Genomic DNA, 17,773 nt, shown 5'->3' with positions numbered 1-17,773 from the left:
GGGTAGGTAGATTGGCCATGCTAAATGTATGTTGAAGGGGGAATGAGTAGGTCTGGCTGGGATGCTCCTCAGAGGGTCAGTGCGCACTTGATGGGCCAAATGATGTTTTATCAGCGCTGTAAGGATTGTATGATTCTATTTGAAATATTTGCTCGTTACTTTAATGCAAGAAAGCTGACATGAAATCCTTAAATGTTAATCTCACGCAGAGAAAACACAATTTCGCAGTACGTAATACAATAAGTGGGTTCCCACATCACATCCTTTGTAAAAAAAAAATACTCAAGTTCAAAAAAGGTCAAATTGACTTTGATGTAAAGTCAATTTTCATGTGCAACAATGGCTCTTGTTTTTAATTCATTTAGAGTGATCAAGTTTTGGTTTCCAAGATGAAGTTGCACTCAGACTGTTTATTAGACCTTGGTGCTTTGTTAATCATAGTGTAACATAGCTGATTTTGCCATGATCCCCATTTTGCCACTAACGCCAAGACTAATTCAAAGGTGCGAAAGTGGGTCTTGCAGATGCTGGAGATTGGAGTCAAGATTAGAGTGGTGCTGGAAAAGCACGGCAGGTCAGGCAGCATCTGAAGAGCAGGAAAATTGATGTTTTGGGCAAAAGCATCAGGAAGAAGTCCTCTCATGCCTGAGGAAGGGCTTATGCGCGAGACATCGATTTTCCTGCTGCTCGGATGCTGCTTGACTTGATATGTTTTTCCAGCACCACTCTAATCTTAATTCAGAGGTGCGGTCTTGTTACTGTGCTGACAGCATTGGCGCTGTGCTACAGCCAGAGCCCAAGGATCAGCTCCCCGTTTCTGGCACATACCCATTTGATTAGAGTCTTCTTCCACTTGGCAGGGATACAAGTGCTCCGAAGACCCAGCTCCTCTCTCTCAGTGCTGTGAAAAACTCTATCAGCACCACATAAATTATTTCACAATAGTTGCATAAAAGATTCAGTTTTACTGTAAACACAGTAGTGCAGGATCTCAAAGGATAGGCTCACCTGCTCAAGAAATAGAAACAAAGACTGCTGTAAATACTCCGCTGTCAGTCAGCATTGGAGAAGTTAATTTAAAATGACTTTTCAATAGACCTTTCATGATCCCAGACCTGACCTGTTGAGTAGGTCCAGCATTTTCTGTTTTTGCTTCAGATTTTCCGCATCCACAGGAAGTTTGCCGTTCTTGGATTTGAGGGCGGCACAGTGGCTCAGTGGTTAGCACTGCTGTCTCACAGTTCCAGGATCTCAGGTTCACTCCAACCTAGGGTGACTGTCTGTGTGGAATTTGCACATTCTCCCCCTGACTGCATGTGTTTCCTCCGGGTGCTCTGGTTTCCTCCCACGATCCAAAAATGTGCAGGTTAGGTGCACTGGCCTTACTAACTTGCCTGTAGTGTTCTGGGATATGTGGTTAGGTGCATTAATCAGGGGTAAAAGTGGAGTAAAATGGTAGGGGAATGGGTCTGGGTGGGTTACTCTTCGTAGGGTTGGTGTGGACTTGTTGGTCCAAATGACCTGTTTCCATATATTGGGATTCTATGTTTCTATTTTATGACCCAGAGAGAGTTTGAAAACCCAGCTATAATAAAAAGTCGACAGCCATAGGTGAAGGACATATCATGTACCTTCTTAAGGGTCAACCATTCATACTGAAACAGTTTGTTCAACTCTATTCTTGGGGACTGTGCAAACTGGTTATGTTTCTGCAAACTGTGATGTGAAAGAGCACTTAATCAGTTTCTGGACATGAAGACAGTAACATTCCGACAGGAAATTCTGTTTATTGAAGAGGCGTGTTTTCCTTACCTGAGGGTACCTGCGCTTGATGGAGTTCAAAGCTCCCTCAGGAAGTTTGGCTAATTCAGAGTCTCTCACGGCATGAACTGTGGTTGCAGAGGGCTGGCGTGTAAGAGCTTCCACCTGTGTGAGGGCAAGAAAACCATGGAACCATTAAGAACAAACGTTAACCTGGTCATTCAACTTTTGACATTCATCTATGGTAGTATTGAAGTGATGAATTTAAGTTGTAGTATTATGCCCGAGCACAGTAATATTTGAAAGTCTAATACCCGCTCAATTTTCCACATCATTAGGAAAATCTTTCACTGCATTAATTATAAAAGCTGAAAGCTCTGAACAAACAAAGGTTACTAACACAAGCTAATGGTTACTAAACTGAACTGAATTGAGCCTAGACCCATTTGATAAATGTTTCCTCTTTCTGTTAGGTATAAGGGCCCCAGAATGAAAGGAAATTTCTGCAGTTCCAAATCCATTAGTAGTTGGTACTAGTTAGACTTCCTACTCCGAGGGAGCTCAAGGGTGGATCACTTGGGTCCTAAACTCTCGAACCACCTGCTCACACTGCCTTCCCCATCTCTACCAAGCATTTCCTTGCAGCCGACCTCCTTTACCCAGTGTTTGGCCATCTAACCTGATGTGTGTTCTGGCTCCGTAACACTGAGGAATTGTTCAATACATGATTAATGCACATTCCATCACCAACATGAGTTGTCAATCTTAGCCAGGGTAAGGAACATTCGGGCACCTGAGGAATTTGTTGGCAATGTGGAGTGGCACAGCTGAAACAAGAAAGAAATCTAGATATGCTTTAATTGATTTGTCCAGAGATGTTATCACATACCACTGGAGCAGGTGGGACTTGAACATGGGCCTCCTGGCTTAGAGAAAGGACACTACCACTGTGCCACAAGATGCTACATGTTTTTCCTAATCAACTTGCACACACACACACTTCTGGTTCGGGTGGGATTTGAACCCAGGCCTTGCAGACCAGACATAGGGACGCTGCCATTGCACCAGACCCAACAAGATTAATGCCCTAATGGGACACTCCTGTATCTTGTCCTAATGGTCCATCTACAGGGTTAGGAGTCAGCAATTCAACTTTTCCCTTTCGGTCAAGGAAGTGCCACATCGTTAGGCTGTTATTGAAATAAGTAACAAGAGATAAAAGGTACAAAGGGTTCAGTCTTTCTTATTTCCAAAGATGTGCAGGTCAGGTGAATTGGCTATGTGAAATTGCCCATAGTGTTAGGTGCATTAGTCAGAGGGAAATGGGTTTGGGTGGGTTACTCTTTGGAGGGTCGGTGTGGACTTGTTGGGCTGAAGGGCCTGTTTCCACGCTGTAGGGAACCTAATCTAATCATATCTGAAATTTGAATGGATTCTAAGGCAATCGAGTCATTGGCATTTACAAAAGGGAAGGGTAAACACTGGAAACTATTCAGAAGTGATTTGCTTTAAAGAGGGTGGCAGAATAGTTGAAATTGTAAAGATAGATTCAAAAGATTCACCAGCTGTTCCTGACAGACGAATAAAAATGGACATACAAAAATGATGAACACAAAACAACCAACAAGTTCATTCACTCTGTCAATCACGATATCTTTGGTATTATATCAGATCTCATTAAATATGTAATATTTAATAGTTTAGCTAAGGTAAATCCCTGAAGATTGCTGCATAATAAGACATAAGAGATTGCTATGCTACTCTAAAGATTTCGTAACACTACCTCCTTCAAAAGTTTCCTCAAAATTCTTCGGTTCAACTGTGTCCTGTTATATTTCAGAAAGCTCAGGAGATGAAGGATAGAACTGGTGCCAATCTCGAAACACCTTTACAGAGCTTTCATCCACATTTTGAACAGAGACCTCGATCCCAACAAATGTGGTTTCACAAGCATGAAGACCAAAATTACTGGAAAAACTCAGCAGATCAGGCAGTTTTGGTGGAGTGAGAAACAAAGTTAAAGTCTTGAGTCAGTAACCTTTCAGAGTTCAGCTAAAAGGACACAGATACTATAACATTAATTCTGTTTCCAGTCATATCGAACTTGCCAAGTATTTCCAGCATCTTCTCTTTATATTTAAACACAGTCTGAGGCCTTAATTATTTTTCACCAATCTGTTCAGACATGTTCAGACACCTCTGTACCAGATGAGACTTGAACCTGGACCTCTTAGCCCAAAGGTAGGAACACTAGCGCTTATGGCAAGTCCCTAAATACTGGCACACAAATCAATGGTCCCCAGTAAATGACCACCAACTACAATCAATTAAATTACACGATACACAACCAACACTTTAGCTGTGGCTCTCATACCTCAATGTCAGAAACATTTGCTCATCTGCTCACTGTTCCTGGCAAGTTAATGGAAATGGTTTTGAAATGCCCTTATGTTAGAGTAATAGGATCAAGGGTCTTAAATGAAAATGTCAGAAATAAATTTAGATCATTTGCGAGAATGAAGCAGTTCGTTCATACACTGTGATAAACATCTTGAATTATCGATAAAATAAAATAGCTGAGATGTAAAGTTTGGTGTATTCAGAACAGTGCAAGGCCAGGTTGGAGGAGTTAGCATACTGTATAGTTGAGGCTCATAAGGTTGAACAAACTGTCCCCTCATCTTTATTTGTCTTAAATTTGACACTTCATGAACTTCATATCAAAACAGAATCATACATGGGACATGGGCATTTCTGGCAAATTGACATCTTCTGCCCATTCCTTGTAATTCAGGAAGATGGTGGTGGGTCACCTTCTTCAATAGGATTAGAATTTAGTCATTGCATATTTTGTTGTGGTGCCAGATGCAGTTCCTGAACCAACTGAATCCTCAGACTCTGAAATAGCTCAAGCTGTCACAATGATAGTTCCCCATAGTAAATACATTTTTGAAACTGCTGCAGTAATACAGCCTAGGTCACAGATGTCTTTGGACAAATTCATAGTATTATGCTGAATGACTTGCTTAAGTGGAGTGAAAGTTTTTACTGTTATTTGCCTGAAGCAATTCTTGGCCCTAGAACTGATAGTATAGTTCAAGTAATTCTAGGCAAAGAGCTATATATATTGCAGGAAAATACCTATCAAATAAATTTGTGAAAAGAAAGGAAAAAGAAGCTAAAGCTAGTACACAACACTCATAGTTATCTCTGGCCACACAACAGAAAATGCTGCAGAAGGAATTCCAAAATGACTCAGTTCAGATGTAATTAACTTTCAAGTCCCATTTTAAAGCATGGCATTGGTATGTGGTTTCAGTGCTATTTGTTAACACAACTCCTGTTTTGGGCAAATGCTTTAGTAAGCTAAAATAACTCATCCCCCCTTGTGTACCACTGATAGTAGTCCCTAGAACAAGCTCCTGCTCCTAGATTTATATTATTGTTACACACACACACACACACACACACACACACACACACAGATGTGTGTGTGAATGAGAGATGATGAGGTGCATGAGGCCTGCTGAAAGGACAGAAGCAAAAGAGAATACAAGCAATTTATAATAACTCTCAACACACACCTTGTTAGGCCACACCAAGATATCTCTTTCTTTACCTTAGCATTCATTGTGGTCTGATTACTCTCCTGTGAAGCACATTTCAAAGATTTTCTAGGTTCACATAAAAGCAAACTGTCACCTTTCATGCCCTACATCTAAATGTCCAGAGTTCTGGCTTTTGTTTCCACCACCACCACCATCTTGGTCCAAACATGGACAAAAGAGCTGTACTTAAGAGACAAAGGAAGTACGAAAACCCTCAACACTGTGGGCAGCACGCTGGCTCAGTGGTTAGCACTGCTGCCTCACAGCACCAGGGACCCGGGTTGGATTCCTGCCTCGGGCAACTGTCTGTGTGGGGTCTGCACATTCTCCCTATGTTTGCGTGGGTTTCCTCTGGGTGCTCTGGTTTCCTTCACAGTCCAAAGATGTGCGGGCTAGGTGAGCCGGCTGTGCTAAATTGTCAACAGTTTTCAAGGATGTATAGGTTAGGTGCATTAGTCAGGGATAAATATAGGGTAGGGGAAATGGGTCTGGTTGGGCTACCATTTGGAGGGTCGGTGTGGACTTGTTGGGCTGAATGGCCTGTTTCCACACTGTAGGAATTCTGTGATTGTGGAATGTGATATTAAGGAGCTCCAGCCATATCGCAGTCAATGGGAAATGGAGGGAAAATTCTCCACTGGTTGAGCTCATACCTAGCACAAAGAAATGTGGAATTCTAGTTGTTGGAGGTTGATCACATAGTCCCAAACATTAGTGCAAGAGTTCCCTGGCATAGTCCAACCATCTACAGCTGCTTTATCAATAACTTTCCCTCCATTAGAAGGTCAGAAGTGGGGATGTTCACCGATGATCGCAGAAAGTTCAGCACCATTCATGACTCCTTAGACACCAAAGGTGATCATTTCAATGTGCAGCCACACCTGGACTACATCCTGGTTTGAGATGATAATTGTGAAATAGCACATTTCTGGATATGGTTGAGGGTACTCACATTGATGGCAGAGTCTCAGTTGAGGAGATGCTCGAATTGCTACTTCCAATGAATACTCACTGCCTGTCTGCTCTTCATAAGCACAACTCTGTCCGTAGCTCTCAGTGGGACAGGTCCTTGTGTGTTTGAGCTGTGGCTGCTCGTCTGTGCTGAAGAATCCACACATATAATGGCTGACAGTCAGTTGTTTTATTTCCTGAGCCTGTCCTGCCCACTAGCTGTTCTTCAGGTCACTTGTATTTTGTTGGACCTTGGCCTTCATTTGTCTGCAGACCTAATACCTTTCCATCAAGTCTGAAGTTAGAGACAAGGAACTAGGTGTATTTCTAGATTCACGAAGTATAAAGGGAATTGACAGGATGTCTAAACATCCCAATTAGATCAGATCAGATCAGATCCCCCACCCACGCCAACCACAATTTCTTCTCCATGTGCAAAGCCCAAAGCATTTTTAGTTCCTCATAATAACTTCAAATATCGTCCTGATGTTCTTTCTCAAAAAGGTAAGCAGCCAAAAAATGGGAGTTTTCCAAATGAAATCAAACAATTGTTCTGTAATAACTCCGGTGGTATTTCTTTATAAATTATACATTTCATAAAAATGGGAGGCTAAGCTTTGATCATTTTTACACCTGCAAGTTAGTCTTTCACCTGCGGTAGGTGACTGAACCTTCAAATCCCTTTGTTCACAAAAGCACTGGAGCATCAAATATCTTTTTAACATTATTTCCATCTGTCATTCTTACATGTTTAGCACATCAGACTTCTTTTATCTACACCCCCACTTGCTTTGTAACTTTCTGCTCAATTTACAATTTAATATCATCCTCAAACTCAGATTCTTCTCTATTCTTAAAAGTCAATAAGCACATAAATAGCTATACCCAATATATATCAATGCGATATACATAAAAAAAGTGACCTTGGTTTGGAAAAGGAGAGAGATACTTTCTTAAATATCACTATCTCAAGGGAATGTAGACCAAAAATACTCTCTACGTTGTATTGTATTAACTTTGCTTTTCTCTGGGTAAGCAGTTAAGTATCAGTGACAGTTCTGGGCCATATTTTCTTGGATGAAGGATGGCTGACATCTAACATCCTGACTTTCCTACTACTGGACAACAATGTTTTTTTTAACAGAAATCTGTTGCCTCATTTCACACAATGGGAAAAAAAATGCATTTATATAGTGCTTCTCATAACCTCAGACCACCACAGACATTACACAAGTAAGTCACTGTTGAAATGTAGTTGCTGTTCGAACATTCTGGAAGTCACAACCAAATCTCCAAAAGCAAGATCTCACAAAGAGCACTGTGATGAGCAGAGAATCCGCTCCAGTAATGCAGCCTGAGGACTAAATAGGACCAGAATTCTGGACTTTTCTTTGAAATAATGCAATGAGATATTTGAAGTCCACCCGAGAGGATATATCAGCCCTTGATTTAACATCTCACCTGAACAACTGTGGCATTCCCTCAAGTATTTGGGCTGCAGTCAAACTAACTTTGGGAGTAGAAAATTGCCAATTGAATATAAAATTATAATAGTAAAGTGACTGAAAGATGGATCTATCTGAATGGAAAGTGAATCAATGTTAGAGAGGTTTAAGCACGAAAATGTAATTCCAAAACTTAGGGACTAACAGAAAGCAACAACTGGAGACCAAAGAAAAGAATGAGTGCAGAGTGGGTGTGTGAAAGTCTCAGGTGTTAATAAAGACAAAAGTAATATTTTCTGCGCACAGATCAGGGAAGAAAATGATAAAACTAGAGGAGAGCTTATCAAAAACAGACATAAGTAGGACAATACCAAAGGATTATGAGTTGATGGATTTCTAAATGAATATTTTACTTTAGTGAAGAAGGAGAATACTATATCAGATGTACAGGCAGTTCAGATATTATCAAAACTGTAATTCGCAAAAGTGAAGTATGCAATAAGAAAAACATTACTAGCAATGTGTTGGAGGCTGGATATACCTTCACACCTGAATGGTTTCTCACTTAGGGTATTAAAAAAAATGGGCGAGGAAATTAGTATATCAGCTACACATTCTCACACTACTGTGTGCAAATCAATTGTTGTGTTTGCCTCAATAACGACAACTTTTCAAAACGATAATTGATTTCACAAAACTTTTAAGTATCTTGAAGACATGAACGATGTCGAATAAATGCATTTTTTTGATTCGTTGGGCCGTGGTAAATGGTGTCTCCCAGGATCAATGATGGAGAACACAAAACCATCTGATTTGGTACTGCAAGTGCCGGACTACATAAGTCTGGCCAGATGCAGCTGTACATTCTACCTCAAATGGATTGGTTAAGGTGGTGAAGATTCTTCCCTTGACACTACAACTGACCCCTAGAGCGGACTCAAGTAATTCCGTGACAGAAAAACTTCCCCATCAGTTGGATCCTTTTATCATTACTTTTATTCCTCAAAATACCAAACTTCCATCCTGTTTCAGATTGAGTGTTGCGGTTCACTTTTAATTTTAGCATTTAAACACCGTAATTATTGTAAATCTCCATTCCTATCTTCAACCAACTGAGTGAATCCCAGCTTAGCAGAGCCCCAGAAAATGCAATAGCTGCATGGTTCCTCTCTGAAGGTTTAGGTGGTTCTAATCAGATGATTGCTCTTTGGAAGTCAATTACAACATTGCAGTTTTTCAGCCAAGCTGTTATGCTTGTATTGATAATGTGTTTCTCATAAAAGACAATTAAATGAAAATTTCCAATATTCCCACCAGCAGTTTGTATCTTTTTCAACTCTGTCCTTTGCAGTTTACACTTATTTGGACGGACAGAAATTTCTTAAGCATGTACAAGAAAACATCTGTATTCAGTGTGTGGATATGGCTACAGAGAAGGAGCAAAATTGGACTTTCCCTTGGGAAATAAGGCAGGGCAAGTGACTGAGGTGTCCAGGAGGGAGGTGGGGAGTTGAAATGTGAGCCTCCCTCATCCCAATGGGAAATTAATGCAGAGTTGCAAAAAGAACATTAACAAAAAGCAAATATCACTCTAGATAATACCATGTTTTCCAATCAGGAACTCTCAACAACAAAAGAACTCTGAACATCAAACCAGCCAGGAATGGTGCTCATTTCCAATTAATGGTAATTTTTAATCACATATGAATATGATTGAATGACCAGGTACTGAAATAGTTTTAATTTGTTACTATTTCAAAAACAAAGTAAATCCAATAAACTTAGCTGGATTTTCTGACCTTAATCCTAAAATTTACAAGCATTTCCCAATCTGCAAAGTCTTCAATACCGAATAATTAAATGCTGACATCACTGTGTTTATTTATCAAGAAGACTTTGTGACATTAAAGACGGCTGGTTCACTTTAACAACAGAATATTAAATTGCATAATCTTCCCCTCTGTACACCTATTCATCATCCTGCTGGTCAAAAGTGGGGAAATTAATTGTTTCTTAAATTCCTTCAATGCCCTTTTGTCCAAAATGTCAGTGCTAAGAAATCTGAATTTGTAGCCAATCAATTCCTAAACTTTTAATTGTTTTTCATCTGGTGATCACTCAGTGCATCCAGGCTAATCTGGAGAAGGGTGTTTTGCTATCAATGTCTGTGTGGAGAAATACACTACAATGTTGTGCTGAGTCACACAGGACCATTACTGGGCAGTGCCATGTTGGCTATGTTCAACTAGGGCAGCAGATAAAGTCTTTACAAGAGGCTTCAGTGCTCTCCAAGTCTAGAGGGTCAACTTAACTTGCAGTGTCTGATTGCACTTTCAGTTATCCTTGGTAATTATGGCAGGAATGGTGTCAGTGGTGAAGCAGTCTGTGGATGTTTATCTCACCAGGATTCATTGTCTAAGTTCAGATGATGAATACAGCTTCAACAAAATAAATACTGGGGAGCTTGTTTGCTCCTCTTCCTCACTTGAAAAGAATGAGATCAAGAGAGGACAGCTACTCTCTAAACCATTGTCCGAGTGACCATTCTGCATGCATTAGCTCATGATCAAATTGAGAGAATCCTTCTTTCATTGGAGGCACCACCTGACCCTGGTTTCTGGTCTCAGACATTATCCATACCAAGCACTAACTCCTGCCTTCTAAGGGGGTTTTTGGTAACCCTCACGTCATCCAGTGATGTTTAGTGCCCATAGTCAATTCTCGTACAGGCATCCCAGATCAGAACACTACATCAGGCAGGATTAGAACATGGAACCTGCCTTCCTATCTGGCTCAGGGCCACACCAAACGCACACACTGAGCTTCTGGGAGCTCCATAGCATTTCACTGCAAAGATTATCAAATTACTCAAACAGTTTACTGAGTTACAATCATCAGTTTTTGATTTTTAAAACTATATTTTTAAACTGATTCAAATATATATATATATATATACATATAACTAAGGACTGCATGAAAAGTGAGCAAGTCAGAAAATGATCAGAGCAGTTAAATATGCTTAGAGGTGATCTATGGTTGCTAGGCGATGACAGCATCAACGATCCCTTAGCAATCACTCCATCAGCTGATGACGAAGATTCGGTCTAAAAATACCAGCTCACGCTTAGCAAGCTCAAGAGAGCAAGCAGCTTATTGTTCAGTGGCTAAATGCCACAGGTTGTTGTGAAAGGTAAGCTGACTTTTATCAGTGCTACTTGCCAGAAATATTTTAGTTGAGTGCCTTTGTACAAACTCTCACTTCATTGTGGCTTATGACAATAACAGAGTCCTTGCCTACCAGGTAGCAACTGAAGCAGCCCCCTCTGTGAAATCTACTTCTTAAAATTCTAAATCAGGATAGTCCATTAGATTTAATTTGGATGACACATTAACCTCTTGTGTCTCTCCACAGATGCTGTCTGACTTGAACAGTGCTTTCTAACACTTTGTTTCATTGCCCATTTATTGGTAAGGTAGTGTAAGGGGCCCGAAGAACTGTAGTATTGGACTTGAAAAGTTTACTTTGTTCCTTTCTCCTCAGACACGGAGACCTGCTGGGTTTCTCCAGCATCTCCTGTTTTTACCTTGATGCTCAGCATTTTGCTATTATAATGGCTCTTTTGTTACTGAACCAGTAATCGTTGGTTATGTATCCAGACCCAAGGTCAAATCTCCCCCACAGTTGTTGGCAGAATTTTCATTTAGATAGCATCTGAAATTAAAAAGTCATTAGCAGCTATGGTGACCATGGAATGGATTGTCATAAAAAAAATCTATCTGGTTCATTAACGCTGTTTAGGGAAGAAAACCTACCACCTTTACACTTTAGGGCCTAAACATAATTCCAGGCCAAAGCAGTATGACTGACTCCTAATTGTCCTCTGTATCAGCCTACATAGTCACATGACACTGCTACAAAAAAAGTTAGCATATAACCAGGACAACCACTCAGCATCTGGCAGCTTGTGCCTAACAGAGAGATGGCAACAGCATAACACAATGATACACACTAAATCCTATCTACCCCAGCCAATATCTCCCTGTTCTCCCCCACCTTCCACCATGCACTGCTGATGAACCAGTACACTTCCATCTCTTGGAAGAAACACTGAGGGTAGCAAGGTGCCAGAATGTCCTCTGGGTGGAGGATTTCCATGGCCATTTAGACTGGCTATTAACAAGATGACTGACTAAGCTAGGTGATATTTGAAGGACAGTTTGGGTCTGTTGCAGGGGGTGAGAACACCGATATGAAGAAAAAAAATACCTGATCTTGTCCTCACCAAACCACCAAAAAAAATACCTGATCTTGTCCTCACCAAGACACATCTTCAGTGGGAGTGACCACCATACCATTCTATTGACTCGCAGAGGTCACACTCCATCAGATAACGTTGCTTAGAAGTGATCTATGGTTGCTAGGCTTATAACAGCTTGCAGCTCAAAACTGAGCAATCATGAGACACTATGGGACATCTGCACCAGCAAAATTGAACCCAATCACAATCTGAAACCTCACAGTTTGGTGTATCTCCTACATGAATATTACCATCAAACCTGGGAACTAATACTGGTTCAATGAAGAAAGTGGAAAAGTGTATATAGGTGCCACCAAGAATAAAATAAAACTGGGTGGCCAAGCTAATGAAGTCAAAGCACAGAGCTGTATGCATGTTGCATTGCATAGATAGATTGTTTAATTCTATAAATTGCGAACAACCAATGGATCAGAACAAAGCTCTCTGCTTCCGACACATCTAGTCCTGAATAACTTCGGACAATTAAGTAGAGAAGACAACTCCTGACTACCACCATCCCCCAAGCTCAGTACATCACTTGCAACCACCTTCAAAGTAGATTGATGACTTCTTGACTACCACCCTGGATCCCCACCATCGTAGGTGACAATGGTAGGACTGAATTCATCCTTTTAAAGTACTCTTCAAACTTAGTTAAGTATACTGGTTAAAATTGTATTCCACATGTAATATAACTGCAAACTCATGATGGATAAACTCCATTAAATATTACCTAGAGCTCTACAAGTCATGAAATGTTCAGAAGTGATAAAAAGGACTAATTCAGACCACATGAAAACCACTTGTTAAAAGTGGTTTGAATGTGGATACATCTAGGGAGGCTGTTAGCCTTTTCAACAGTAACTACTATGAGCATGTCTTCTAAACTGCTGTGAAATGGGACAAGTACAAATTCATCTTTTTAAGTGGTCAGCGATAATGAACAAACAATAACAATGCACAACTCCCAAGCTTACCTGTATGGTAGTGACCAAAACCAGGCTCAAGGTATTACCATGGGAGGTCTAATCACATGAACAGATGTAAAGTTTATATCTAACATGGCTCACAGCCAAGCCTGGAACAGCACATAAAATAAGTATTTGCGAGATATTAAAAGTGAGCTTCACCATCATCAAGAAGAAAAAGCAGAAGTTAACTTCAATCAAGATTCAAGCAGCTCAGTCAACTAGAGGTTGAGTGGATCATGCTCCACTGTGAACACAACTGAAAGAAAGTGAGGACTGCAGATGCTGGAAATCAGAGTAGAGTGTCTGGTGCTGGAAAAGTACCGATCAGAGCCCCAAAGGATCCTTCCACACTGAAATTTACCTGTACTTCCACAAATGTCATCATCTGTTATTCCCAATTCCTCTACCTCAGCTGTTCCCAGGATGACCAATTCCACCATAGAACATCCCAGATGGCCTCTTTCTTTAAAGACCGCAATTGCCCAGCCAGTGCATCTCCTCCAATTCCCACACCTCCACCCTTGAACCCCATTCCTCTCAACGCAACAAGGACAAATCCCCCCTGGTTCTCACCTTCCAGCCGACCAACCTCCATACATCGCATCATCCTCCACCCCTTCTGCCACCTACAAACAGATCCCTACACTAGGGATATATTTCCCTCCCCACCTCTATCAGCATTTTAGAGAGATCGTTCCCTCCATGACTCCCTTAGGCATCACGGTGGCTCAGTGGTTAGCACTGCTGCCTCACAGTACCAGGGACCCGGGTTTGATTCCCACCTTGGGTGACTGTGTGGAGTTGGCACATTTTCCCTATGTGTTGGTCATGCTAAATTGTCCATAGTGTTAGGTGTATTAGTCAGAGGTAAATATAGGATTGGGGAATGGGTCTGGATGGGTTACTCTTTGGAGGGCTACTGTGGACTTGTTGAGCCAAAGGGCCTGTTTCCATAGTCTAATTTTATGGGCAGCATGCTGGCTCAGTGGTTAGCACTGCTGCTTCACAGTGCCAGGGACCCAGGTTCAAACCCAGCCTTGGCTGACTCTCCGTGAGCAGTTTGCACATTCTCTCTGTGTAGGTTTCTTTTCAAAGTCCAAAGATGTGCAGGTCAAGTGAATTGGCCATGCTAAATTGCCCATAGTCTTAGTTGCATTAGTCAGAGGGAAATTGGACTGAATGGCTACTCTTCGGAGGGTTGGTGTGGACTTTTTGGGCTGAAGGGTCTGTTTCCACGCGGTAGGGTATCCGATCTTTTGGGCGGCACGGTGGCTCAGTGGTTAGCACTGCTGCCTCACATTGCCAGGGGCCTGGGTTCAATTCCCACCTCGGGCAACTATCTATGTGGAGTTTGCACATTCTCCCTGTGTCTGCGTGGGTTTCCTCTGGGTGCTCCGGTTTCCTCCCGCAGTCCAAAGATATGCAGGTCAAGTGAATTGGCCATGCTAAATTGCCCGTAGTATTAGGTGCATTAGTCAGGGGTGAATGTAGGGGAATGGGTCTGAGTGGGTTGCTCTTTGGAAGCTCGGTGTGGATTTGTTGGGCCGAAGGGCCTGTTTCCGCACTGTAGGGAATCTAAACTAATCTAAAAAGTACAAAACCTGGGCCCATACCACTCCTTTCACCTTTGTCCAAGGCCCCAAAGGATCCTTCCACTCTGACAGATATTTACCTCTACTTTCACAAATGTCATCTACTGCATCCGTTGCATCTGATGTGGTCTCCTCAACATTGGGGAGATCAGACACAAACTTGCAGATCATTTTAGAGAACATCTCTGGGACACCCGCAACTGCCCACTGCCTCCTGGCTGAACACTTCAACTCCCCCTCCCACTCCACCAAGGACGTGCAGGGGCCCTGGGCCTTCTCCATCGCCAAAACCTAGTCACCTGCCTGGAGGAAGAAGTCCTCATCTTCCACCTTAAGATGCTGCAACCACACAGGATCAATATGGATTTCACCAGTTACCCCATTTCCCCTCCCCCCACCTTATCCCAGTCCCACTTTTCCAACCTGGCATTGGCCTCTTCACCTGTCCATCATCCTTCTTATCTATCTGCTCCACCTTCCTCTCCGACCTATCACCTTCTCCCCCACTTTCGCCTACCTATCACACTCTCAGCTACCTTTCCCCCAGCCTCACCCCCCCCCCCACCTCCCATTTATCTCTCAGCGCCAGAGGCCCACAAGCCTCATTCCTGATGAAGGGCTCAGGCCCAAAACATTGACTCTGCTGCTCCTCAGATGTTGCCTGACCTGCGGTGCTTTTCCAGAACCACACTCTCAACTCTGAACACAAGTGAAGACATCTACCCTTTGTTACGTATCAAGATGCTGTCTTAATATGGTATTCTTAAGACTATGAAGCTCATGAAAACACCCTCATAACGCATGCAGTTTTGTAGCTAGTCTGAGCTGGAAGTCTCTTCAGATCTGCTTTTCCAACTTAGTCTATAACAATTATTGATCCAAGCCTTTCAATTAAATGAAAATGAACACTAGATCCTACTGCATTTAGCTGTTCCAATTCCCTCCATGCAATATCAAAAAATGGCTGAACACTCAAATATCAGTGAAGAGTGTTGTGATAAAGACCTGTGCTCAGAACTAGCAGTACTCCTTGTCAATTTGTTACAGTATATCTTCAACACCAACACCAACATCAACCCAACAAGGTGGCTGCCACCTCCAGCAAAATATCACCACTAGATATATTCCCCCTCCCCTCCCTCGTCTACTCCCATGGTCCCATGCAACTGCTGAAGGTAACCCCTGCCAATCTACCTCCTCCCTGTTCAGTATACAAGGTCTCAAACATACTTTCCAGATGAAGCATCACACAACCTGTACTTCTCACAATCTGGTTCTCTTCATTTGCTGTTAATAATGTGGTCTCCTCTACTTTGGGGAAATGAAGTGTAGGCTAGGTGAGCGCTTCGCAGAACATCGACGTTCTTCCCGCAAAGGAGATCCTGAGTTTCCAGTTGCCTGCCACTTTAACACACCCACCCTGTTCCCTGGCCAACATCTGTCTCAGGCTTGCTGCAGTGCTCCAGCAAAGCTCAGTGCAAGCTGGAAGAACAACACCTCATTTTCCACTTGGGAATCCTGCAGCCCTCCGGATTCAATATCAAGTTCAATAGGTTTAGGGTCTGAACTCCCCCATGTCCTAGACCCCTACGCCACACATCAGGCCTTGTTATCCCATATAGTCTGCCATCTCACGCTACCTGTTGTTCGCCACTAAATGTCTCCATTAACAGCTATTCACCCTCCCAGCCAGATCGTTATCCAACTGTTCTCCTCTCTCTTTGGGCTCGATCTCTACCTATTGTTTACTCCTTAGCCCCTCCCCCACACTATCTTCTGCATATAAACCACCATTTTCCTCGCTACCATCAGTTCTGAGGAAGGCTCACCGGACCCAAAACGTTAACTTTGATTTCTCTTCACTGATGTTGCCAGACCTGCTGGGCTTTTGCAGCAACTTCTATTTTTGCTAAAGATGAAAACCTGCTGAAGTTTGTCATGTCCACAAGAAACTATGCACAACATTTACAAGCCTCTCCACAGCTAAGGTTTCTTCAAACTTTCAGCGTTCCTGGATCAGAATCCTGGAACTCCTTCTCCAACAGCACTGTGGGTGTACTACAATACAGACTACAGCAGTTTAATGAAATGGTTTGTCACCACCTTCTCAAGAACAATTACAGATAGGCGATAAATGCTAGTCTTGCCAGCAACACCCACATCCTATTACAAACAACAAGAAAACCTTCATATTCAGAACTACAGACTTCTTTTTAAAAAAAAAAGCAAACATGATGTTGGGGAACAGCCACACATCTTTCAACGCATACAGACATTTGGAAAACAAGATCATTTTTCTTTTGTTGTCTCACCCATGTAGTTCTGCCCATGGTTTTATGGAAAAATGAACACTTTGCTGATTCAAAAATAACATTGAGAAAAGACAAGACTGCATTATAACAAGGAGAAATCTAGGGGCTCAGTTGACATTCTGTCCCTCTCTCCCCACCATTGCCTGTATGTATGAAACCATCCATTGCTGCAGAATGAGCCTGCTTGTACAGGCACATCTGCAAAATATAGACAAATCTCTTCGGGACATCCAACTGAAGCATCAGCAAAAAAAAAAGTAACAGATCTCCAGAGGAGTTAACAGTTACTATTGTCTAAATGTACAATAGTCATTCAGACTTAATGACTGCAGAAATTCCACAAAAAGATGTAAAGGAAAGCCACTCAATCATTGGATGCAGCAAATGGCCAATGATTGATTTGGTGTGGACAATTGATTAGATTAGATTACTTACAGTGTGGAAACAGGCCCTTCGTCCCAACAAGTCCACACCGACCCGCCGAAGCGCAACCCACCCATTGCTCTACATTTACCTAACACTACGGGGAACTTAGCATGGCCAATTCACCTGACCTGCACATCTTTGGACTGTGAGAAGAAACTGGAGCACCCAGAGGAAACCCATGCAGACACGGGGAGAACGCGCAAACTCCACACAGTCGCCTGAGTCGGGAAATGAACCCAGGTCTCTGGCGCTGTGAGGCAGCAGTGCTAACCACTGTGGCACCGTGCCGCCCACTAATGGGAACAGTGATGCTATAGTTAGCTGACAGAATCCAGTTTATGATAAGAAATATTTATTAACACACACCTTCAGAGCAGAAGATTAGTCTGTCTGGGAAATAAAGAAACCA

At 42.2% G+C, this 17,773-nt stretch overlaps 1 protein-coding gene across 3 annotated transcripts in view; it reads right to left on the bottom strand.

Annotated features, from left to right (window-relative positions):
- The window catches only part of pnpla7b (patatin-like phospholipase domain containing 7b), a 335,345-nt gene that overhangs the window by 179,315 nt on the left and 138,257 nt on the right, over nucleotides 1–17,773 (bottom strand). For all 3 annotated transcript variants that reach the window (XM_060841292.1, XM_060841293.1, XM_060841294.1), the window contains exon 20: nucleotides 1,813–1,926. In XM_060841292.1, the coding sequence (XP_060697275.1) occupies nucleotides 1,813–1,926 (114 nt within the window). The remainder of the gene's footprint in view (nucleotides 1–1,812; nucleotides 1,927–17,773) is intronic.

This window comes from Hemiscyllium ocellatum, chromosome 21, assembly GCF_020745735.1.
Source record: "Hemiscyllium ocellatum isolate sHemOce1 chromosome 21, sHemOce1.pat.X.cur, whole genome shotgun sequence".
Classification (NCBI taxonomy): domain Eukaryota; kingdom Metazoa; phylum Chordata; class Chondrichthyes; order Orectolobiformes; family Hemiscylliidae; genus Hemiscyllium; species Hemiscyllium ocellatum.
This window is presented reverse-complemented; position numbering and strand designations above follow the sequence as displayed.